We start from the raw sequence: 26,211 nt of genomic DNA on the forward strand, positions 1-26,211 counted from the left end.
GGAAGATAGAGGGATGTATTGTACCTGGAGCCAGGCACAGGGCTTTCCCACCACTTCCTTGGAGACTTTATGTGTTGCTGGTAAGACAGAGCAACTAAGCCTATGTCCACTTGTTACTACTCCCCTATCTTGCTCCTAAAATGGTGCTAAAATTATAGCAAATGAATTTTTGAAAGGCATACACCCCTAAGGGCAGGGAGGAGGAGAAGTAAGGTGAGGATGGCCATGAGATGCCAAGCTGGATGGATTCGTGGCACATGATTTAACATACTATAGCAAGCTGAGAGGAGCCCCCCAAGAGGAAGCCAATGAGCAAGACTCGAACTCAGGCCCAAATCCTGGAGAGGCTGGTGAATTGTGGGGACCAGGTTGGCCTAGAGTCAATTCTTTAAGAGTCTTTTTAATTCAAAAATGTTTCATTGATTATGACTTAGGGTTTATTTGCAATTATGTGGTCATCCATTTTACTCCTGAAACACAAAGTAAAACCAGTACATTACCAGAGAAAAATTTTAAAGAAATTACTTTGAAAATTAGATTCTGTAATTCCTTAGGCCAGAGAAAAATGGAAAATCGAGTATCCATGAGTGTGGTGAAGTACTAGCAAAAGCAAATGATGTTGAATGCTATCTGGGTCAGTGAGATTAATCAAGAAAAATGTGTGTTCTTTATCCTTCTGCTTCAATGCTTTCACTTAATACTGAAGTTTAAGCTTTAATTACTGAACTTGGATTTTACATTTTTATGTTGCAGTACCATTGCAGTCTCTGGTTGTAATTCATTTTATTCTTTAATCAGAGGATAGATGATTCAATTGGCTTCAGTTAATTTCTCTTTGTCTAATTTTATTGTTGCTTTGCTGCTGTGTTTGTTACTATTTCATATTGTTGTGTTTCTGAACACTGTTTTTAGCAATTTTTTTTCTCTTTCCCCAAACTATTGCTTTTTAATTCTGCAGGAAACAGTTCTGTCAACATTATTTTGATGTTAATTCTGTATCCCACTTTTTCCTGCTGATTTTATTAATTTGCAATTCCTTAGATGAATCTGCACTCATCCTTCTTTCTTCATTATTTTTTCCATTTTTATTCCAAAATTTTTATGCTTCCAAATTAATTTACATAATTTTAGTTAATTCATGTGCTTTACTACTTGTGATCATAATTCCCAGAGTATCTCCTGCCCCTTCCAAATTGCTAGCCCCTTTTGAAACCATGGAGCTTAAAATGTAAATGCTGAGAGGTAGCAAAATACATTCATATTATTTATTACAGAGTCTGTATTCTTCTCTGAAAATGTACAATTAACCCCATGCAGTGCTAATGAGAGTGACTTTCATCCAGCCAAAGAGACAGAGACTTTATCTCTACAAAAGATTCCCTGTACACCATAGAAATAATTCCCTAGAAGTGTATTGAAAACATTACTTTGACATTTTCTCTGTAAAATATTAACATTTGTTCTTATTTTCTTTTTATCCAGAGCTTTGTAAAATGCATAGTAAAGTTGAGCTTTTTTTCCTTTACTGCAAAAGCAGTACAAATATCAAATAAAAATGAACATCCTTTCACAAAGTAGCTAAAAATCTCAGAAAAGTGTTCCTCTTATAATATCTCAGAAATTCCTTTTCTTGGTCACCTCTCCTTGTGGTCCCCTGAAATAGCTATACAGTGGAATTTAGATGATAATAGATATGAAATCCAGATTAAATCCAGATGAAATGTCATTCCTTAAAATGAATCTTTTTAGTTATATAACATGGAAACCATATTTTTTCTTTTAAAGCTTTCTTTATTCAATAAAAATTTGTGGGCTTCTATTATATTTTTCTCAGTGCAGTAGGCACCAGGAATAAGAGTGCATCATCTCATATGCACTGTCTCTGTTCTTTATTACAATTTACTGGGGAGCAACTAAAGTACAAGCTGTGAAAGAGTGACACCTGAAGCTGTGAAGTAAGAGGCCTGGGATCTGTGAGACAGAAGACCAGGAATGAATTCCTGAGGAACTGATGTTTAAGCTGGTACTCAACAGATGAGTAGGAGCTAATTGTGCAAAGGGTGGTGAAGTATTCTAAACAAAGATTCCAGAATCTGTATGGGCCCTGAGTTGGAAAGGAGCTTGGGGGCCCCAGGGACTGAGAAAACTAGTGTGGTTGGACCATGGGCAAGAGGTAAGATTGGATATTTTCTATGCACAGTTTATTAATGTCAGACATATCAGAAGTCAGGTTAAAATATCAACAGAAAATATTGATATGTCATTCATCCAAAAGGGTCTCCCTTTGGATTTGTCCATTTCTCTCTTTAGTTATAACAGATTTGTTCATGTACTTTCACGCTCTCTCATTATGGACACTTAGGATTGTTATGTCTTCTTGATGAATTGACTACTTTATCATTAGGAAATAACAATCTATCTCTGGCAATATTCCTTATTCTGAAATCACTTTGATATTTATAAAGCCATTCTAGGTTTCTTTTGAGTGCTGTTAGCATAGTACAATTTTTCCATTCTTTTGCTTAAATTTATGTGTTTCTTTATATTTAAAGTGGGTTTCTCCTGAATGACATATCGTTAGGTCTTGATTTTTTATTCAATCTGGCAATTTCTGCCTTTTAATTGGAATGTTTAGGCCATTTACATTTAATGCGATAATCAAATTAGTTAAATTTAAAACTACCATCTTGATAATTGCTTCCTATTTGTCCTATTGGTTCTCTGATCCTTTTAAAAATTTTCTTCTCTTGCCTCCTTTCAGTTTAATGGAGTATTATTGTTGGCTTACTAGGTTTTTTATTTCTTTGGTTGGTTGCCTTAGGGTTTGTGATATATCTTTTACCTAACATGAATGACTGTAGAACAATATTATATACCTTAATATATAGTAGAAGGACTTTATAATAATAGACTTTCATTTTGCTCTCTCCTGCTTTTGTGCTAAAGTTGCTATTCATTTTACATATGTGTGTGTGTGTGTGTGTGTGTGTGTTATAAACCTCACGAAACATCATTATTTTTGCTTTAAATACTAAATTATCTTTTTCATCTTTTGATATTATAAAAATGATACAAAATGTTTTTTATATTTACTCACATATTTACTATTTTTAACACTTTTCATTTCTTTTAGAAGTCACAGATTTCCAGCTGGGTTCCTTTTCTTTCTATCTGAAGGACTTCCTTTAATGTTTTCTGTAATGATAGCATACTTACAATGAATTCTCTTAGCTTTCAAATGTCAGAAAAAGTCATTATTTTGTCATTTCTGAAAGAAAATTTTTGCTGGGTATAAAATGTTAGGTTGGCAGTTTTGTGTGTGTGTGTATTTTTTTCTCTCTTTCTTTTCAGTTTTTTAAATTTATCTTCCCACTTTCTTTTGGCTTGTATTGTTTCGAATGAGAAGTGGCTGTCATTCTTTATCTTTGTTTCCACTTTTCATATAAGTAATGCATGTGTGTTTTTGTGTTTTTTTAAAATCTGGCTACTCCTAAGATTTTCTTGTTATCACTGGCTTTCAGCAATTTAGTTATGGTGTGGTTTTCTTCATGTTTCTTCTGTTTTTGTGTTCATTGAATTTTTTGGATATTTGGGATTCTAGTTGTTTTAGTTTCCTATACTGCTCAAACAGATACCATGAAATGGGTTGGCTTAAACATTGGGAATGTATTAGCTTACAGTTTGAGGCCAGAAAAATGTCCAAATCAAGGCATCATCAAAGCAATGCTTTCTTCCTGAAGACTGGCTGCAGGTGATCCTTGGCTTCTTTGCAACATGGCAAGGCACGTGGTTGTGTCTGTTGGTCTCTCCCTTCTCTTCCAGTTTTCATTGCTTTCAGCTTCCTGCTTATGTGGATTTTTTTTATGTGGCTCTTTCTCTGCATTCATCCTATTTAAAATGGACTCCAGTAATAGGATTAAGACTCATCCTGAATTAGGCAGGTCACACCTTAACCAAAGTAACATCCTTAAAAGGTTCTACTTACAATGGGTTTACATACACAGGAATGGATTAACTCTAATTTGTGGGGTATATACCGTTCCAAAGCACCACAGTAGTGCTCATTAATTTTTGAAAAATTTGGGATATTAATTCTTCAAATTTCTTTCTCTCCCCTATCTTTCTTCTGGACAGATTATGTGTATATTAGGCCACATCTTACTAATTTTGTTTTTATTGTTTGTCATTATTTTTTGCCTCTATTTTTCATTTCATATATTGATTTTTTTAATCTCTGTAAGTTTCATTCTGACCCTTTTTATACTTTTCAATTTCTCTTCTCAACATGTCCTTGTTGTATCCTACCATTTTGAACATGTTGAAAGAATATTTATTATTTGTATTTTAATATCTAGGCTTGCTGGTTATATCATGTCATTTCTGTGTCTATTTCTATATATTGAGTTTACTCCTGAAGGTGGATCACATTTTCCTTCTTGTGTCCAAGTTTTTATTGGATGTCAGACATTGTGAAGTCTATATTATTGATAGCCAGATTTTGTTGAATTCCAATAACTAGTATTAGATTTTGTTTCTTGTGCAGTTAAGTTACTTGGAATCAGTTTGATCTTTTCAAGACTCACTTTTATGTTCATTAAGATTAATTTGGCCTACACTGCTCAGATAATACACATCTGAGCCCTGTATCTGATGCCCTATATGTTAGGAGTTCTTTACACTCTGGCTAATGAGACCATGAGCTGTGTGAGCTTCAGGGATTTTCCACCTGCTCTTTTTGGTTTCTTACTCTGCCCTGTAAATTCTAGCTGGATGGCCTCCCCAAACCTCATATTCTTTCTTCTATACTCAGTAAGTTCACCAAGTCTCCCTCTTTTGCAACAATCTTGGAAACTCTCTGGGCAGTAAGTTGGGGCACTTGTAGGATTCACCTTGCTTGTTTCCTTCTCCCATGTTCACTGTTCTGCACTGACTTTTGTCTCATGTCTGAAAACATTACTTTATATATTTTGTCTAAATCTTTAGTGGTTTAAGATAGGAAGGTAAATCCAGTTCCTATTTTTTTCATCATGGCCAGAGACAGGATTTCGTATTTCTAGGTTATATATCTTCTTGAAGTTTTACCCAAATCTTATTCCATGAGGATAGTTGCACCACTGCCTCACTGCTGGGGAGTAGGTAGAATGATTGAAATATATTAGAAGTGAATGCATGATTGCTATAAGAAATCAGCACATTTATATGACCTTACTTGAAATAGTTTCACAGAAGCTTGAAATGCTTTCCAAGTCATTATGAGACCATCCATTTATCTGCTTTCAGTTTCTCTCATCAAGATGACCTTCTGTTTCTAAGCATTTATTCAAATATACAAACATTTTGGAGTCTTAGAATCTGCTCAGGGTTATGCTTTCCAAATATATTTAACTACGTTACAGTGCTTTCTTTTTGAACGTCCTTACAGAAGCAGTTCATTTTACCCAGTCACATATTCCCTTGATGTCAGTATAATTATTTTGAGTCCAAATGTCACTTCCATTCAAAATGAATATACCAAACTTGCAAATCTGGTGGGCTGTTTTAGTTTTCATGTGTTCTGACCTCTGTAAATCATTCAATACTGTTGAAAACCACTGGTTGACTTCCCAAAATGCTGCCCAACTTTTATTTCTAACGTATCACTCTCTCTAGGATTGGGGCTACCTCACTCATAATTTCCCTCTATCACTTTGATGGTTCTTTCTTTGCCCATTTCTTTAAACTCTTCTTTTTTTAACTTTTAAATGGAAATATAAAATATGTACACACAAAATTATGTATGCAAAACTGCACATATCATAGCATATAGCTCAAAACAATTTTCATCAGCTGAAAGCATCAGTGTTACCCAGCATCCAGATCAAGAAAAAGAGTGTAGACAATGGCCAAAATGCCCTTCACTCCCCTTCCGGACTCTACGCCCACTGGTGACTGTTACTCTGATCCTTAATGTCATAGATCAGTTTTTCTTCTTTTTTATACTTCATATAAATGGAATAATAGAGTATGTTCTCTTTTTACATGGCTGCAGAGTTCAGAGTATTTTTTTGTAGTTGGAGATTGTTAAAATGTATTTTATATAGTGTTTCGTTGTGCAAATATATCACAATAAAAAATATTTATCCATTTTACTATTGATCAGTCTTTGGGTGGTTTTTGACTCCTACAAATAGTGCTACTATTAATACTACAGGGTGTGGTTTTTTGATGAGCATTTGCATACATTTCTTTTGGATGTAGACCTTGGAATGGAATTATTGAGTCCTAGGGTATGTATAGGTTCAGCTTTAGCAGATACTCACAGTTTTCCTTAGTAATTTAATCAATTTGCATTCCTACCAGTAACATATGAAAGTCCTGTTACTCCACATCCTTGAGGTACTCAATATATGTTGTCTTGTCCATTTTAGTTATTCTTATAGTGTGTGATGTTACCTTCTCTGCCTTCGATTTGCATTTCCCTGATGACTAAGGACATCAAGTACTATTTCACATGCTTATTGGCCATTGATTTATCTGCTTTTGTGAAATAACTATCCGAGTCTTTTGCTCCTTTTTTATTGGATTGTCTCTTTCTTATTGATTTGTAGGAGTTCACTATGTAGTTTGGGTACAAGGCCTTTGTCAGATGTCCTCTGTCCACCTTTAAAATGTTATCCACTCTTCAGGATCCATCTCTGGTTCTTCTGTCTTCTTGTTCCTTACACATTTTCTTGAGTTATCTCACCCAATGTTCGGCTTCAGCTTACTTGACTGTGAAATCTCTCTCTGTAGTATTGGACCCCCTATGTCAAATACGCTATTGGATGGCCCGAGAGCAATGCCCACCTAACTTTCATAAAACTGACTTTGTTGTTTCCTCTGCCTTCTGTGTTCTCTGTCTTTGTTAATGGTGTGACTATGCAACCAGCCATATATGCTATTAAGTTGAGAGCATATTGACTCCTTCTTCTTAACTTCCATTACTCCCATGCCCCTGCACACAAATTGTGGTGGGTCTGAGTCAGATATATCTATATGGTTAGGGCTTTCTGCTCCCTTCACACCACCAATACCCAAGGCCCAAAGCAGGCCTAGAACACCACAACATCAACCTAATCGACTCCCTACCGCCAGCCTTCTCTCCGTGTCTACCCAGTGTTTACTTTCTTAAACACCTAAATGAGAAATTGCTTTTCTGTGTCTAAACTTCCAATGACTCCCTATTTTTAACAGCTGTACCTGGATATAATTCACATACCATACAATTCACCTGTTGTATGATATATAGTTTTTGGTATATTCACAGAAATGTGCACCCTCACCAGTCAATTTTAGAACATATTCATCACCTGACAAAGAAACCCTATACTCTTGCTATCACCCTTCTATCTCCCGAGCCCCCTCATCAGTCCAGCAGTCCAGAGCAACCTCTAATATAAGTTCTGTTCTTATAGATTTCCCTAATTCAGGAGATTTCATATGAACAGAATAATATAGCATGATGGTCTTTTATGACATCTACTTTCTTTCACTTAACATGGTGTTCCCAAGGTTCATCCATGTTGTAGCACGCATCAGTTCTTCATTCTTTTTCATGGCTGAATAATATTACATTATATGAATGCAACATTTTGTTTATGTAATCATCCATTGATGAACAGTTGACTGTTGGCACTTTTTTGCTATTGTCAATAATGCTGCTATGATCATTTGTGTTTAAGTTTTTGCATGCACATATGTTTTCATTTCTCTTTCATACAGACCTGCACGTGGGACTCCCTATTGCCTACAGTTTAGCACCTGCATCTTAGCTTGCCATGTGACACTCCTTACAATCTGAGCTTTTTAATACAGCTCCCTGAGGTCAGCAGCCCTGCAAACCTTGATCTATGTGTTCCCAGACCTAAGCACAGTGCCAGGTACTTTGTGGTTGATGAACAGATATTTATGGCACAAATGAAGATGAAGAACCTCAAGCTTCCTTTCCAAATGGTGTGTAATTTTTATTCTGTACTGAAGTTCCTGTTATCCAGGATCTTTTCACTTCTTTCCTTACTATGACAACTCAATGTCTTTACATTTTTTATTTCCTCTGCTTAGAATGTCCTTTCCCTTTGTCCCCTGGACTCTTATCCCACCTTCCCCACGTTGGGTTAGTTTTTCTATCACTTATGCTCTGTACATTTTGTGCATAATTCTGTCACCACACTCAGCAAATAGAAGTATAACCAATCTCTTTACATGACCACACCATCCTTTAAACCAAAGTTCCTGAGAGCAGGACCATAACTTAGTCAAATTTGCATTACAGGGAACTTACACAGGCCTGGCACATAGTAGGGGCTCAATTAATACTGATGCATGGGGGAATGATAGTGTCACTGCTTAATCTAAAGTTTCCCCCCGTCTCCTCTTTTCACCCTGGCATATTTAAATTTTAGGGAGAGCAATATTGACTTATTTTTCTTTTTAATGTAACATTCTTCTTTATGTTTGTCACTGGAGCCTTGGCTAACCATCTGTTATAACAATATAAAATACGGAGAAGACTGTAACTGAAGGCGCAATCCTCCAAAGCCCATTCCTTTGGCTCCCTCAGGGTTCGTGCCCTAGGATTTTATACCCTGAATCCTGCAGCAAGATTATGCCAAATGTTTTGTTTAGCTTTATGCTATTAAACTGCAGTTATCTTCAAGGAACTTTTGCATACACACATAATTCACCTTAAGATTTCCTATGCTCCTACTGGAGGGAGCACAAGTTACTGTATTTAAAGTGCGTGAGGCTCTCCATAAAATGAAGTTCCATTATATAGGCAGATGGATGGTCCCTTAGATAGCAGAAACAAAAACTGTTGGAATATAGTATGAATTTTCTTTTGCATGTGGCCATATGATGTGTATCTTAGAAAATGGATTTGAATTACAATATTAAAGTCAGTGGTGTGAAGTAGAAAGACTAATGTGAAATCACTTAAAAAAATAAGGAGACGTGACAGCCCTCATGAGTTATTTATCTCCTACCAGCATTAAAAAAATTAATTTTTCATTTTTCTTCCTGTCATTTAAATAACTTGAAGACTGGTTCTTGGAATGTGCTTTACGATAAGAAATTATACATTCAGTTAAATAATATTTCATATACATTCTTATTTTCAGAGATCTTCTGTGTTTATGAAGGCTGCTTTTAGGACACAAGGAATAAATTCTACTATTGACCAAATTTTATTTAGCTCAGAACTAACCACAATCCAGTAGACAGAAGATTAATGTGGGGGTGGGAATCTGAGTGGAATTAATTAGTCATGAAGACTCATTTACCTTCCTAACAATATGGTTGAGGTAATGTCAGATTCTTAGAAAATTCAAATGTAAAATCATAGCACTACTATCAACATTTTTGGCTGATTTGAAAGTTGAAGTGATTGACTATTAAGTATCTTTTGATCTGAGCCACTTTCATAGTTGGCAATAATTGACCTGTGCTGGTTTGAATGTATTGTGTCCCCCAAATGCCATTGTCTTTGTAGTTTTGTGGGGCAGACGTTTGGTGCTGGTTAGATTTGCTGGGAATGTGCCCCACCCAGCTGTGGGTAATGATTCTGATGAGATGTTCCCATGGAGGCATGGCCCCACCCATTCAGGGTGGGCCTTGATCAGTGGAGCTATATAAATGAGCTGACTCAAACTGAGGAACGGAGCGCAGCTGGGAGTGATGTTTTGAAGAGGAGCAAGCTTGCTAGAGAGGAACGTCCTGGGAGAAAGCCGTTTTGAGGCCGGAGCTTTGGAGCAGACGCCAGCTGCCTTCCTAGCTAACAAGAGGTTTTCCGGATGCCATTGGCCATCCTCCGGTGAAGGTACCCGATTGCTGAGGTGTTACCTTGGACGCTTTGTGGCCTTAAGACTGTAACTGTGTAGTGAAATAAACCCCCGTTTTATAAAAGCCTATCCATCTCTGGTGTTTTGCATTCTGCAGCATTAGCAAACTAGGACAGACCTATTCTGCGTGATGAAGCTTTGCTACAGGACTTTAGTTATGGTTGACGGGAAAAACTTTAAAACTGCAACAACTTGATGAATGCCATTGCCTCTTTTCTCTTTTAATAAGACCCATGACTTTAAAAAATGTAGATTTCCTTCATCACCATTAGTTGCAGAGCTAGTGCATCTTTTGATGAATGACATTTGCTCTGCTTCCCAGCTCAGAATAATCAGCACTGGCCCAGGTGGGTAAACCCTTGGTCACTGCCAGTGTAGAGACCAAGAGAAGGAAGGTGGATGCTTCAACTAAGATATCTGGAGGGTGCTGAATCTCACGAATATAGCTTCCTTAAGATTTGGCTTCATAGAATAAAGGTAGCCACATACCAAAACCAAGATAGTGATGTGGAAAAGGCATCACCTGTGTTGTGTGGCTATAGAAAGTGAAACATCTCGTGTGGGAAATGTCATAGCATGGTAGAGTGAAAAGGAAGGAAAGAACTTTGAAACATCTAGTTTTTAGTCAAATGCCTCTCTTGACTCCTGCTCCTATTCTTCCTTTATCAAGACAACTGTAAACTGATGCTTTGTGTTTAAGTCACTGGTCACATAACTGGTTAACTGCTTAACCGGAGGTAGGGCTAAAATGTGTGCGCACATTTCAACATATCAATCGCTCACCACCACAGGCCACTCCTACCTTTATAACAGTTCTTCCGAAAATACTTCTCTGGGCAGGTGTAAGCCAGGAAACTTGTCACACTCCTCACCCACACCAACATACTTCTAAGATAACTACTGAAACTAGGTAAATTTGTGCAATGCACGTCTAAGATATGTATGTGTAAGGGGAGAGGGCAGGCCCACCCGTCTCTCCTTGGTGGTGTTAGGTCAGAGTGGACTTTCTTGGTCTTTCGGAGTTGAAGTCTGCATTCCAGTCACACCAGGGCAAGTTCCCCAGTATAACTATGAGCCAAACACATGTCAATACCCTGTGGGATTCTATGTCATTGATTGCTATATTTAATACTGATGCGCTCACCACATTTCAAGTCATTCACGCCGGTAGCCTTTCCATTCTGTATGGCACTGATGGAAACTGGAAAATACTGCCTTTCCCAGTCCAATAGCCAGAATGACCCTTGGATCTAACCCCAGTTGTGGTCCTTTTAGGTAGGTGTCAGCTGCCAATACCCTGAAGGAGGTATTGACCCTCAAGTGTTTGACTTCCTCCATTGCCAATTAGACCATTAGTGAACAAGGGAAAACTTAAAGTCAAAGCAGGAACTGTCTTAGTCTGGTTAAATTATAATGGGTACTACTTTTGTCAAAGTTTTCGTGTGTGTGTGTTTCCAAGGCGTTGTTGATTTGCCACTGTATTTTCAGGCAACTAATCATGCTTTTGAAAATGCTTTACATATGATCACTTTTAATGTTTTTAAAAACTTGTGGCTAATTTCATTGAGCAATAGCTCTCAAATTACCTACTAACCAGAGCAATTTGACCCTGTCAACCACATCTAGTCATTCATTCATTCTCTTGATTCACCACTCACTGGGTATTAGGGTCTGTGCTCCAGGGACGGGGAAAATAGCATGAACAAATCAGGACCTTATTCTCATGGGGCTAACATTCTAGAGGGGAAGACAGTCAATGAATAAATAAAAAAATTCATGATATAAAGTCTGATAGTGGCCAGTTTCATGGAGATGGAGTAGGGAGATCATGGGCTAAAGAGTCATCTATTAAAAGTTAATATCCAGGAAAACTGATTGTGGGTACAAAATAAGAAATTGGGATGCATTCCCATTTTCCCGAACCAGACTCTATCCATAGTCTTTTGAGCAATTTTGAATTATTCATATTTGGTCGAGCTCTTGTGATTATTTTGCATAATATCTTCTGAGGCTGGGCTGGTTGATGTGCAAGTTTAAAAGGCACATTTTACTTACCAATTCTTGTTTTATCTTCTTGTAGTTCTCAGTGAAGACCTACACTCCAGCCTCTACTTTGTCAATGCATCTCTGCAAGAGGTAGTGTTTGCAAGCACCACGGGGACACTGGTGCCCTGCCCAGCTGCAGGCGTCCCTCCTGTCACCCTCCAATGGTACTTAGCAACGGGCGAGGAGATCTACGATGTCCCCGGGATCCGCCACGTCCACCCCAACGGCACTCTCCAAATTTTCCCCTTCCCTCCTTCAAGCTTTAGTACCTTAATCCATGATAATACTTACTATTGCACAGCTGAAAATCCTTCAGGGAAAATTAGAAGTCAGGATGTCCACATCAAGGCTGGTGAGTATAGTTGCCTGGGGCTTGACTCTGTCTGTGCCTGCTGGGGCGGGTGGGTGGGGAGCCAGTGACAAGTATGAAAAGCCCAGTGCAGCTGAGGATCAGTGAGTGCTCCGTTACCAGTTCACTATGACACTGCTGATGAGTGCTTTAAGATTTCAGGGCGTTCCTTGGCTAGGTTTCAGAGCAATGTTGTTGGAACTAAAACTTGAAGTTAGTGATATCAGGTTGGTAAAGTCTAAACTATAACCCAGCCTTATTCATTTTGACTACTTGATACTTTCAGTCTCTCAAAACCCAGTGGGTTTGCTTTTTCTTCCCCATCCTGGAGGCAGGCAGTGGAGGGAGAAGGGAAGAGAAAGGGAGGAAAAAGAACAAACTTGAGTAGAAAACAAGGAACTGGAATAAAATCATAGCATGAATCTTTATTGCAACTGAAATAGTACCAGTCTAATATTCCTGCATTCCTGATGAAATCAAAAGCTGTGTTACCGTTTTTGACTGTCACGTGTTGCTGAAATGTTGTCGATGCATAACTTCTGAAATTGGTTATTTTCCCTTTAATAGCATGCTGTGTATGTTTTTAAAGTGCCATTGTTATAAATCAACCCAGGATAGCAGCCTGAGATACACAGACATCAAAGGCTGTACATATGGGGTGGATTGTGTCATTCTCTGGATTCAACAAAGCCCTGAAAAACGAAGCAAGCATACAGCTAGATTCCTGTCAGCAAACAGCATTTTAGTTTTTTTTTAAGCCTTGCCTATCGAAGTCTGGGATAGACTGACATGATATAATGGCAGGGCAAAGAGAATACTACTTTGATCGTCACCTTACATACCAGATAACTGGGGAAGCTTTGCAATAATTTCTGCAGCAAGTGAGATGGTGATAGTTGAAGACATTATTACCTGATCACACTATGAATCATTCTGTTAGCTAGTTGTTTTCCCAGCTATATTTTGATCACCATGACATGTTCATGAATTCCAAGCCTACACAAGAATATACTTAAGAAAGAAAATATTAGCTTTAATCAAGAGAAATGAAAAACTGATACCTCCAAATAATTAAAATAAAGAAAATATGATTTTTATAGGGACCTTGGAACCTGAAAATATGGATATATAGTGAATGCCTTTTATATGACAGGTTGAAAATTTTAGTTATATGTTATAAGAACATTTATAACTTGCAAAGCACAACTTATAGAGAAACCAGGACTTTCAAACAGTTATGCCTGTATGTGTTAGCCCATATTTCTGTGTTGGAGTTCCTGTCAGATGTGGAAATTAAATGCTTACTCCTGTTTTAACTGCTATTTTCTCGATTTTCATATAATTGTTTATTTTTGCATGGTACTGGAAGTTTGGGAGGGATGGAAATTGTATAATCTTGCCTGGCATGTATGCTACCTTCCTCCTGTATGCAGTTAGACTTTTGCAGTTTACGTGCTAAAGTTACATGTCTTTGATGTTTGAAACTCTCTCAAGTATGAGTCAATCATGCACAGACCTACTGTGTCTGTTTGAATTCATAAGACAGATAGTCCCGTTGTCCAAATAGTATTTCTTTTCTCACTTAGTTTTTTGGCTCTTATTACGAAAGAATTAGTGTTGTGATAATATTTTAGATTGCTTAGTGGATGTTTGGAAATGTGGTTCCACCATTATTATGAAGATGCGAGTACAGTACTGGGGCTGTGAAGGAAGATGTCTGCTCTCCACTGATAGATGCAGAGCAGGGTTGAGTAGGATGAGCTCTGGCTCTTTGGTATCAGATCGTCCTAAATGTCAAAATGTCCCTCCAGAAAGATGTTAAGATTTTCTTGGGATAATCCATTAGGTAAAATGCTGTCACAGTCTCTTCCTTTGGCAGAACAGAGAATTCTCATTCTTCACAGTCTTTCGCTTCTTTGGCCTAGGGCTGGTGCCAGCAGCAGAGAGAAGGCTTACCCATCATATGTTATTAATCAGCAGTCCGAATCATACTTTAGTACACCTTCTTGCCCTTTCTCATCTAAGGACTAGGATGCAGATGGACACTGGAAACAGTACCGCCCTGTGCCCATGCTGCATTTACATCTTAATAAACAGTCATCAGCTCTATCATTCTGGTCAAATCAAAATGATTTCTGGTGACTTTTTCCTTCAGTAAACTGTGGTTATTAACATTTGCATGGGACTTTTGCTTATCACTAAGATGGAATAGCAACGACTAAATTTATACTTCTATCTGAAACAAACAAAATAAACAAGCAAACACGGAAAACCCTGACAAACATATAAGCACAAGTTTTCAAGAGAGACTGGAAGATTGCAAAGCAAGCCATAAGATTGCTCCAGTTTACTGCCTTGAGGAAAGGGAAACCCCAGTGGAGCCCAGGAGACTCCATGGCTTGAGGAGTTGGAGATGAGGGTCTGGGGATGTCAAGGCAGCCAAAGAAAGGACAGAGTTCCAGAGAGGAAACAACTGCACAGAGAGGAGTCCAGGGATCTGGTGACAGCCCTCTCTAGGATTTAGCAGAGTACTCATGAGCACAAAGCCTAGGAAACAGCCACCCCAAAGGATTAGAGGCAACTGTGCTTGGTGCACCTACAGGTTTGGGAATAGTGTTTGTTCTTACCACTGAGACCGAGAAGCCTAATAATTCATAGAGCACTTGGTAAGGTTTTTGTGCGGACTTGCCTCAGTAGAATGGAATAATTCACCCCAGACAAAATGCTTCTCTGGTCTTCCTTACTAATTCTTTGTTTTTTTTTTTTATTTTAATTTTTTATTTTTTTTATTATGAACTTTAACATATATACATCATAGGGATAACTTTCAAAGTGTGATTCAACAAGTGGTTTGGGTGCAAATTTCAAAGAATGTCATGGGTCACGGTTCCACAAACGTGTTAACTTTCGATTCGATGTATACCTTGACAAGCAGTTATATAGGTAATTTCAAAAATTGCTATGGGTTACAGTTCCTCACTCTCTGTTCTTTCCCCATTGTGCAATATAGGGTATACACAGAAAGGTGAAGACTTTCAAAGCACGATTCAATGAGTAGCTATAGAGCAAATTTCAAAGGATGTTATAGGTTCCAGTTCCACAATGTCATTTACCTCCTTCCAGCTATTCTAACACTCCAGCATCCATCTATCTATCTATCTATCTATCTATCTATCTATCTATCTATCTATCTATCTATCTAATTTATATGTTTCACTGTTCATAGACCTTTGTTAAATCTTATCTTGTTTGTTGCTACCCCTTCCTCTTACTTAATCTCTTTCTCCATCTTCAGGGGTGTCTAGGCAGTGAGCACCCTGCTTGTTCATATTGAAAGGGGGTGTCAACAGTATGGAAAAGGGGGCTGCATCTGATTGTTGATCTTAGAGAGACTATTGCCTCTAGATTTTAGGACTTATCTGGTGTAGGAACACTCTGGTGGATTTAAGTTTCTGAAAGATAAAACTTAGTGACTGAATCTTTTATAGAATCTCAGGTAGGGACCTAGGTATTTGGGGACTACTTTTGGTAAGGGCATAGCATACTGTGGCCATTTGGGATGTCTAGCTGGAGCTTGCATTAGAGAAACCTCCAGGAGAGCCTCTCAACTCTATTTGGGATCTCTCAGCCAGCGACTGTGACCTCAGCTTGTTACCTTTCTTTTTTCCCCCTTTTGGTCAAGTAGACATTTTCAATCCCTTGCTGCCAGGGCCAAGCTCATTCCTGGGAGTCAGGTCCCATGTTGCCAGGGAGATTCATTCCCCTAAGAGTCAAGTTCCCTTCTTGGGGAGCTTAAATAATTTATTTGCCAAGTTGGGCTTGGAGAGAGACAGGCCACATCTGAGCAACAAAAGAGGTTCCTTGGAGGTGCCTCTTAGGCATAATTATAGGAGATCTCAGCCTCCCAATTACAACCCTAAATTTCACAAGAGCAAGCCTCAAGTTGAGGACTTGATTTATTAAGTAGTGGGTTCCTAATTTTACTTAATATATATTCTGTCCCAAGATAAACAGTCAGTTTCTTACATTATCTTCACATAGTTGTACAATCATCATAACTCTCATCTTTAAACAATTATCATAATACATCCCAGAGCTCTTTTCAGCTGCTAATTATTTATCAATAGTATTAGTGTAGTATTGGTAAGATATTCCTATTAAATATAGTCTTTAATATGTAATGGGTAGTTTTTCCATACCACTCTGTTGTTAACCCTCTGCACCAGTGTCATACCTTATATCATGCTAACACTTATTTAGGTTTGTGGTGTCACTCTGTGGGTTGCACACCTTTAAACAACCATTTACAAACACATTCGCCTTCAGTGTATCACTGATAGTTATAATCCCATTAATGAACCATAGTCACAGGTGACCATTCCATACCATTAAGTTCACCCTCATTATCATATCTGTACATATTAGATTATGATTCCCCCTTCATTTGCCAAGATAGCTTCTGACCATCTCTAGGACCTCTATATTCTACATTATAAAACACTTATTTTACATTTTTCATGGAGTTCACATTAGTGGTAACATACGATTTCTCTCCTTTTGTGTCTGGCTTATTTCACTCAGCATTATGTCTTCAATGTTCAGCCATGTTGTCATATGTTTCACGAACTCATTCCTTCTTACTGCCGTGTAGTATATTCCATCATGTGTATATACCACATTTTGATTATCCACTCATCTGTTGACGGACATTTGGATTGTTTCCATCTCTTCACAATTGTGAACAATGCCACTATGAACATCAATGTTCAAATATCTGTTTGTGTCCTGCTTCCAGATCTTCTGGGTATATACCAAGAAGTGAAATAACTGGATTATAGGTAATATGATATCTAGTTTTCTGAGGAACCACCAAACTGTCTTCCAGAGTGGCTTTACCATTATAAAATCCTGCCAGCAATGAATAAGTGTTCCAATTTCTCCACATCCCCTCCAGCATTTGTAGTTTCCTGTTTGTCTAATGGCAGCCATTCTTATTGGCGTAAGATGATATCTCATTGGGGTCTGGATTTGCATCTACTGAATAGCTTCACGCTGAACATTTTTTTCATGTGTTTTTTAGCCATTTATATTTCCTCTTTGGAGAAATGTCTTTTCATATCTTTTGCCCATTTTATAATTGGGCTGTTTGTACTACTGTCATTGAGTTGTAGGATTTCTTTATATATGCAAGATATCAGTCTCTTATCAGATACATGGTTTCCAAATATTTTCTCCCATTATGCTGATTGTCTCCTCACCTTTTGACAAATTCCTTTGAGGTACAGAAGCTTTTGATTTTGAGGAGTTCCCATTTATCTATTTTTTTCTTTCATTGCTTGTGCTTTGGATGTAAGGTCTAAGAAGTGACCTCCTAATACTAGGTCTTAAAGTGTTTCCCTCCATTATCTTCTAGGAGTTTTATGGTCTGTCTCTTATATTGAGGTATTTGATCCACTTTGAGTTAATTTTGTACAGGGTGTAAGGTAGGGGTCCTCATTCATTCTTTGGATGTGGCTATAAGGTTCTCCCAGCCCCATTTGTTGAAGAGACTGTTCTGTCCCAGTTCAGTGGATTTGTTGGCCATATCAAAAATCATTCAACCTTAGATTTGGGTGTCTATTTCCAAATTCTCAATTCCATTCCATTGATCAATATGTCTATCTTTTGTTGCAGTTTAGAACATTTTGGCATAAATGGGTAATCAGACTTTTGTAATCTAAACTATTGTCCTGTATGCTTTTTCTTTACCCCAATGCGTTCCTTACATGTAGGCTCAGTCTTTTCAGTGTTTGGGTTACTGGTTCAGCAGAAGCCAGGAAAACAATAATTTATTAGTAATCAGAATGTTATCCAGCTATACATTGTTTACTTTATTGTACATACTGGTGAACAGTGGTCAATAAATAGTTTTATATTCCTTTAAAAAATATGTCTCTCTTTGTGCCAATACCATGCTGTTTTGACTACTGTGGCTTTATAGTAGGCTTTAGAGTCTGGAAGTGTAAGTCCTCCCACTTTGTTTCTCTTTTTTTAGAGTGTTTTTAGCAATTCAATGTCCCTTTTTTGATAACTAGATTTTCCAATTCTGCAAAGTAAGTTGTTGAAATTGCATTGAATCTGTAGATCAGTTTGGGTAGGATTGACATTTTAGCCCTCCTATCCATGAACACAATATCTTTTCATCTCTTTAGGCCCTGTTTTATTTCTTTTAGTAAAGTTATGTAATTTTCTTTGTAGAGGTCTTTTGCATCCTTGGTTAAGTTTATTCCTAGGAACTTGATTTTTTTAGTTGCTATTGAGAATGGAATCTTTTTCTTGAGTGTCTCTTCAGTTAGGTCATTTCTAGTCTATAAGAACATTCTTGACTTACGTGCATTAATCTTGTATTCTGCCACTTTGCTGAATTTGTTTATTAGCTCAAATAGCTGTGTAATCAATTTCTCAGGGTTTTCAAAATATAAGATCATATCATCTGCAAATAATGACAGTTTTACTTCTTCCTTTCCAATTTGGATTCCTTTTATTTTTTGTCTTGCCAGATTGCTCTGGCTAGAACGTCTAGCACAATGTTGAAAAATAGTGGTGACAGTGGGCATCCTTGTCTTGTTCCTGATCTTAGAGGGAAGGCTTTCAGTCTCTCACCATTGAGTACTATGCTGGCTGTGGGTTTTTCATATATGCCCTTTATCATATTGAGGAAGTTTCCTTCAATGCCTACCTTTTGAAGGGTTTTTATTAAAAAATGTTGCTGAATTTTGTCAAATGCTTTTTCAGCATCTATTGAGTTGATCATTTGATTTTTCCCTTTTGATTTGTTAATGTGTTGTATTACATTGATTTTCTTATGTTGAACTACCTTTGCATGCCTGGAATGAACCCCACTTGGTCGTAGGGTTATGATTTTTTTAATGTGTCTTTGGATTCCATTTGCAAGTATTTTGTTGAGAATTTTTGCATCTATATTCATTAGGGAGATTGGCCGGTAGTTTTTCTTTCTTGGAGCATCTTTATCTGATTTAGGTATTAGAATGATGTTGGCTTCATAAAATGAGGTAGGTAGTATTCCAATTTCTTCAATTTTTGAAAGAGTTTCAGTAGGAATGGTGTCAGTTCTTTTGGAAAAGTTTAGTAGAATTCCCCTGTGAAGCCATCTGGTCCTGGACTTTTACTTGTAAGAAGCTTTTGGATGACTAATTGGGCCTCTTTGCTAGTGATTGGTTTGTTGAGGTCTTCTGTTTCTTCTCTGGCCAGTCTAGGTTGTTCACGTGTTTCTAGGAAATTTCCATTTCCTCTAAATTGTCTAGTTTGTTGGTGTACAGTTGTTCATAGTATCCTCTTACGATTTTTAATATTTCTTCGGGATCTGCAGTAATGTCCCCCATCTCATTTATTATTTTGTTTATCTGGGTCTTCTCTCTTTTTGACTTTGTTAGTCTAGCTAAGGGTTTGCCAATCTTATTGATCTTCTCAAAGAACCAACTTTTGATTTTATTTATTCTACTGTTTTTCTGTTCTCCATGTTATTTATTCTGCTTTAATCCCTGTTATTTCTTTTCTTCTACTTGCTTTAGGATTAGTTTGCTGCTCATTTTCTAGCTTCTTCAGTTGTTCCATTAGTTCTTTGATTTTATCTCTTTCTTCCTTTTTAGTGTATGCATTTAGAGCTATAAATTTCCCCCTCAATACCACCTTTGCTACATCCCATAAGTTTTTATATGTTGTGTTCTCATTTTCATTTGTCTCTAGATATTTAACAATTTCTCTTACAATTTCTTCTTTGTACCACTGATTGTTTAGGAATATGTTGTTTAACGTCCAGATATCTGTGAATGTTTTAGATTTTGGATGGTTATTAACTTCTAATTGCATTCCATTGTGGTCAGAGAATGTGCTTTGAATAATTTCAATCTTTTAAAATTTATGGAGGCTTGTTTTATGCCCCAAAATGTGATCTATCCTGGAGAAAATTCCATGAGCACTAGAGAAGAATATGTATCCTGGTAATTTGGGATGCAATGCTCTATATGTGTCTGTTAAGTCTAATAAATTTATAACATTGTTTAGGCTCTCAGTTTCTTTATTGGGTCTCTGTCTTGTTGATATATGTATAGGAGACATTGATGTATTGAAGTCTCCCATGGTAATTGTGGAAGCATCTATTGCTTCCTTCAGTTTTGCCATTTGTTGTCTCATGTATTTTGGAGCACCTTGATCAGGTGCATAAACATTCATGATTGTTATTTCTTCTTGGTGAATTGTCCCTTTTATTAGTATATAGTGTCCTTCTTTGTCTCTTATGACATCCTTGCATTTAAAGTCTATTTTATCTGAAATTAGTATTGCTACCCCTGCTTTCTTTTGGCTGTAGCTTGCATGGAATATTTTTTTCAATTCTTTCACTTTCAATTTCTTTGTGTCTCTGGGTCTAAGATGAATCCCTTGTAAACAGCATATTGATGGTTCATATTTTTTAATCCATTTTGTCAATCTATGTCTTTTAACTGGGGAGTTTAATTCATTCCCATTCAATGTTATTACTGTGAAGGCAGTTCTTGCCTACTAATTATTAAAAGAAAGACTGAATTAAAACAAATTGTTTCCAAGTAACTGAACTGCACTCAACAGGGTAAAAGCAATGTCTGGTATTCAGACATACAGAGAAATGGAAAAATTACACCCACTAAAAACATAAATCAATCAAAAACAGAATTGACACTAAGATTAGAATTAGCCTATAAGGAAAGTAGAATAGTTTTATAAATGTATTCCATTATGTTCAAAAAGTTGAGACATAGCTGATGCAGCAAAGACTTGAATTAAACTTCTAAGGATGGAAACTACGATGTCTGAAATGAAGAATACACTGGCTGGGATCAATGGCCAGTTGGACTTTTCAGAAGATTCAAGTCATATTAAGTATGCTTTTTGACCACAATGGAGTTAAGTAAGAAATCACTAACAGGGTATCAGGAAAATCTCCAAATATTTGAATACTAAATAGCACACTTCTGAGTGACCCATATGTCAAAGAAAAAGCTGAAGGAAAATAAGAAAGTATTTTGAACTGAATGGAAATGAAAGCACAATATATAAGAATTTTGGGGATGCCACTAAAGCAATACTGGGGAGGGTGAGGGTATAGCTCTAAAGCCTAAGTTAGAAATGAATAAATGTCTCAAAGATTCTACCTTAAGAAATTGTAAAAAGAGGAACAAACTAAAAACAGTGTCAACAGAAAAAAAAATAATAAAGATCAGAGCAAAAATCAATAAATTAGAAAACAGAATCAATAGAGGAAATCTATAAAACCAAAAGTTGTCTCTTTGAGAAAATTAATGAGATTGATAAATCTCTGACCAGACTGACAGGGAAATGAGAGAAAAGGAAAACGGTAATTTGCCAAGAATTAGGGAAGTGCCATTATTACATATTCTACAGATGCTAAAATTATAATAAGGTGATATTAGAGACAAGTATATGCCAATAAATTCACCAACTTAGAAGAAGTGGAGAAATTCCTTGAAAGTCATGAACTACCAAAACTCACTCAAGAAGAAATAGATAACCTGAGTAGCCCTTCACCTACTAAAGAAATTGAATTTGTGTTAGAAAGCTTTCCACAAAGAAAATCCCTGGCACAAACAGCCTCATTGTTGAATTTTATGAAATACAAGTAATACAAATTGCATGAAAACTCTTCCAGATAATTGAAGCAGAGAGAATACTTCCAAAATCATTTTATGAGGTCAGCATTATCCTGATACTAAAACCAGACAAAGACATTACAAGAAAAGAAAACTACAGCCCAATGAATACCAGATGCAAAAAATTTATCAAATTGAGTCCAGCAGCACATAGAAAAGGATAATACATCATAAGCATATACATTTATTTCAAGAATGGAAGGTTGGTTTCACATTTGGAAATCAATGAATGTAATTTACCATATTAAACTATTAAAAAAATGAAAGCCATGTGATTAGTTCAATAGATGCAGGTAAAAGCATTCGACAAACCCCAACACCCACTTATGATAAAAACCCTTAGAAAACCAGGAATAGAATGGAACTTCCTCAATCTGATAAGAGCAACTACAAAAATACTACCGTTTTGGCTAACATCACTTTTAATGGTGAAAGTTGAATGCTTTCCCCCTAAAATGAAGAGCAAGATAAAGATATTTGCCATCACCACTTCTATCCAGCATTGTACTGGAAGATCTAGTCAGTGCAATATGGCAAGACAAGAAATAATACGTATCCTGATCACAAAGAAAAAGTTCACCTGCCTTTATTTGTAGGTGATATTAATATGTGTAGAAATTCTCATGGAATATACAAAATTACTGGATTAATAAGTGAGTTTATCAAGATTCCAGGACACAAGAGCAATAATACACATAAAATTATATTTCTATATACTAGCAATATTAAATCAAAGAGAGAAACTTTAAAAAATACTGCTTATAATAGTATCACAATTCAAGGAATACTTGGGGATAAATCTAATCAAGAGCATAAAAGACTTGTACACTGAAAATTATAAAATATTGCCAGGAAAAATTAAATAAGATTTAAGTAAATGGAGAAATATACTTTTTTTTCATGGGTTCGGAAGGTTCAGTATTTTTAAGATGTCAGTTCTCCCCAAATTATCTATAGATTGAATCCAGTCGCAATGAAAACCCCAGCACGCTTTTTTTTTAAATTCAGTTTTATTGAGATATATTCATATACCATACAGTCATTCACAGTGTACAATCAATTGTTCACTGTACCATCATATAGTTGTGCATTCATCACTCCAATCTATTTTTTGAACATTTTCCTTGTATCAGAAAAAGTGAAAATAAAAAATAAAAGTAAAGAACACCCCAAACACCCCCCCACCCTATTTTTCATTTAGTTGTTTGTTCCCATTTTTCTACTCATCCATCCATACACTGGATAAAGGGAGTGTGATTCACAAGGCTTTCACTATCACACTGTCACCCCTTGTAAGCTACATTGTTACACAATCGTCTTCAAGAGTCAAGGCTACTGGGTTGCAGTTTGATAGTTTCAGGTATTTACTTCTAGCTATTCCAATGCATTAAAACCTAAAAAGGGTTATCTATACAGTGCATAAGAATGCCCACCAGAGTGACCTCTCGAGTCCATTGGAACCTCTCAGCCAGTGGAACTTTATTTTGTTTCATTTCGCATCCACCTTTTGGTCAAGAAGATGTTCTCAATCCCATGATGTTGGGTCCAGATTCATCCCCGGGAGTCACATCCTGCCTTGCCAGGGAAATTTACACCCCTGGGAGTCAGATCCCACGTAGGGGTGAGGGCAGTGAGTTCACCTGCCAAGCTGGTTTAGCTAGAGAGAGAGGCCACATCTGAGCAACAAAGAGGCCCTCAGGGGGAGACTCTTAGGCACAGTTATAAGCAGGTTTAGCCTCTCCTTTGCAGCAACAAGCTTCATAAGGGCAAGTCCCATGATAGAGGGCTCAGCACAGCAAACCACCAGTCCTCAATGTCTGTGAGAACATCAGCGACAATCCAGGTGAGGAAGTCCAACACCGCCCCAGCAGGCTTTTTTAAAGTAGAAATTGACAAGTTGATTCTAAAATTCATAGGGAAATATAAAGGATTTAAAAGAAACTTGAAAAAACAAATTTAAAACAAGAACAATAATTTAGGAGGGCTAACACTACCTGATTTAAAGTCTTATTTTAAAGATAGCATTGCAAAAATTAATGGAACAGAATAGAGTCCAGAAAGTCTTGCGCATATATAGGCAACAAAAGAGCTAAGGCAATTCAGTGGGAAAAGAATAGTCATTTCAGCAAACAATGCTGGAAAAAATTGGGTAGCCATATGTTAAAAAAACTGAGCTTTGATTGAGACCTTGCACCACATCTAAAAATTAACTCAATATCTAAATATAAAATCTAAAACTAAAACTTCTTGAAAGAATATAAGAAAAACTCATCGTGACCTTGAGTTATGCAAAGATTTTTTAGATATGACACTGAAAGCATTATCTATAAAACAACAAATTGCTATATTGGACTTTTTCAAAGTTTAAAAGTTCTTCTCTTTTAAAGACACTGTTAGGAGACTGGAAAGACAAGCCACAGCCTGGGAGAAAATATTTGCAAAGCATACATCTTTTAATCCAGAAATATTATTAAATCCTAAAGCTGAATAAAAAAACAACTCCATTTAAAAAAAAAGGTAGAAGGTTTGAATAGACACTTCCCCAAAGAAGGTATGTGATGTCAAGTAGTACAAGAAAAGATGCTTTAACAGCATTAATGTTCAAGAAAATGCAAATTAAAACCACAATGAGATATTTCTATATATCTGTTGGAATGTCTACAATGAAAAAGACTGAGCAGTCCAAGTGTTGGTGAGCACGTAGGGTAACTGGGGCCTCGTACACTGCAGCTGGGGATGCAAAATGGTATAACCAAGTTGGAAAACAGTTTGGCAGTTTCTTAAAAACTTAAACCTACACTGCTCCGGTTTGCTAATGCTGCCGTTATGTAAAATACCAGAAATGGATTGGGTTTCATTAAAGGGGTTTATTTGGTTACAAATTTACAGTCTGAAGGCCATGAAAATATCCAAATTAAGGCTTCAACACAAGTATACCTTCAGTGAAGGAAGGTCATTGGTGTCCAGAAAACCTCTGTTAGATGGGAAGGCACGTGGCAGGTGTCTGCTGATCCTGGGTTGTATTCAGCTCCTCTCTCTGCTCCTGTGCCTTCTTCAAAATGTTGCTCTTGGGGCATTTTGATCTCTCTGAGCTTCTCTGGAGCAACTCTGGGCTAGGATCTCTGAAGCGTTAGCGAAAGTCTGCTTTCAATTGTTGTCTCCAAAATGTCTCTCTAAGCTGCAGCACTGAGGTCCTTCCATTTGTGAGCTCTTTTATAGGACTCCAGTGATTAAATCAAGACCCACACTAAATGGGCAGGGCCACACTTCCAAGGAAACAATCTAATCAAAGGTTTTACCCACAGTTGAGTGGGTCTCATCTCCACGGAAATAACCTCATCCAAAGTTTCCATCCTAATCAACACTAATACATCTGCCCCCACAAGAATGGATTAAAGAACATGTTGTTTTGGGGGACATAATGCATTCAAACCAGTACATACACCTACCATATATTTATCCATGCCATTCCCAAGAGAAAAGAAAGCATATGTCCATGCAAAGACTTACATGAATGTTCATAGCAGCTTTATTTGTAATATCCCCGAACTAGAAATAACCTAAAGCCCATTAACAGGTGAATGAGTAAACCAATTGTGATCCATCCATGCAACAGAACACCATGTCAGCAGTAAAAAGGGAATTTGTGTTTTGGAAATGAAGTCCAATGGGAAGATGGAACATGCTCTCGGGGCATCGTGCCTCCTGCCACTTCCCCAGGATGGATTCCCAGCTACGCCCCTGTCCTTAGTCTCCTGGTGCTCTGAGCCCTGCCTGGCTTCTCCCACCTCCCCAACCCAAGGACCTCTGCCTTCCCCTCCCCCTGGCACCTTGAGCCCTGCCTGGCCTCCCCCTCCTGTCCCTCCTTGTCCAGCGACCACTCCACCTTCCACCCTCAGGGACTGGGCACTGGTGTGGGTAGGAGCAGGTGCACATGCCCACAGCATTTTAAAGTGGAGCACAGCGGGGGCCATCCTGGGCTAGCGAGGCCTTAGCATAGTTGGCAAGCAACTAACTCCTGATCCAAGAGGGTCCTGGCATGGGAACTTCCTCATGCAATCAGACCACGGGAAGTGCCCGAGAATTACAGCTCTCTGGGGTCATTCACAAGCCAATGACAACTGCTTGCATAGATGTGCAGTGAGCTCTGAAATATATCATTTATGCTTCAGGGCTCCCCTCAGTATCAGGTGGCATCTTAGTTTGCCAGGGCCACTGTGACAAATATCACATGCTGGTTGGCTTACACAACAGG

General features: G+C 37.4%; 1 protein-coding gene across 2 annotated transcripts in view; it reads left to right on the forward strand.

Moving 5' to 3' along the window:
- The window catches only part of DSCAM (DS cell adhesion molecule), an 834,563-nt gene that overhangs the window by 115,629 nt on the left and 692,723 nt on the right, over positions 1-26,211 (forward strand). For both annotated transcript variants that reach the window (XM_037831465.1, XM_037831467.1), the window contains exon 2: positions 11,938-12,255. In XM_037831465.1, coding sequence (XP_037687393.1) covers positions 11,938-12,255 — 318 coding nt within the window. The remainder of the gene's footprint in view (positions 1-11,937; positions 12,256-26,211) is intronic.

The sequence above is a fragment of the Choloepus didactylus genome, chromosome 1, assembly GCF_015220235.1.
Source record: "Choloepus didactylus isolate mChoDid1 chromosome 1, mChoDid1.pri, whole genome shotgun sequence".
NCBI lineage: Eukaryota > Metazoa > Chordata > Mammalia > Pilosa > Megalonychidae > Choloepus > Choloepus didactylus.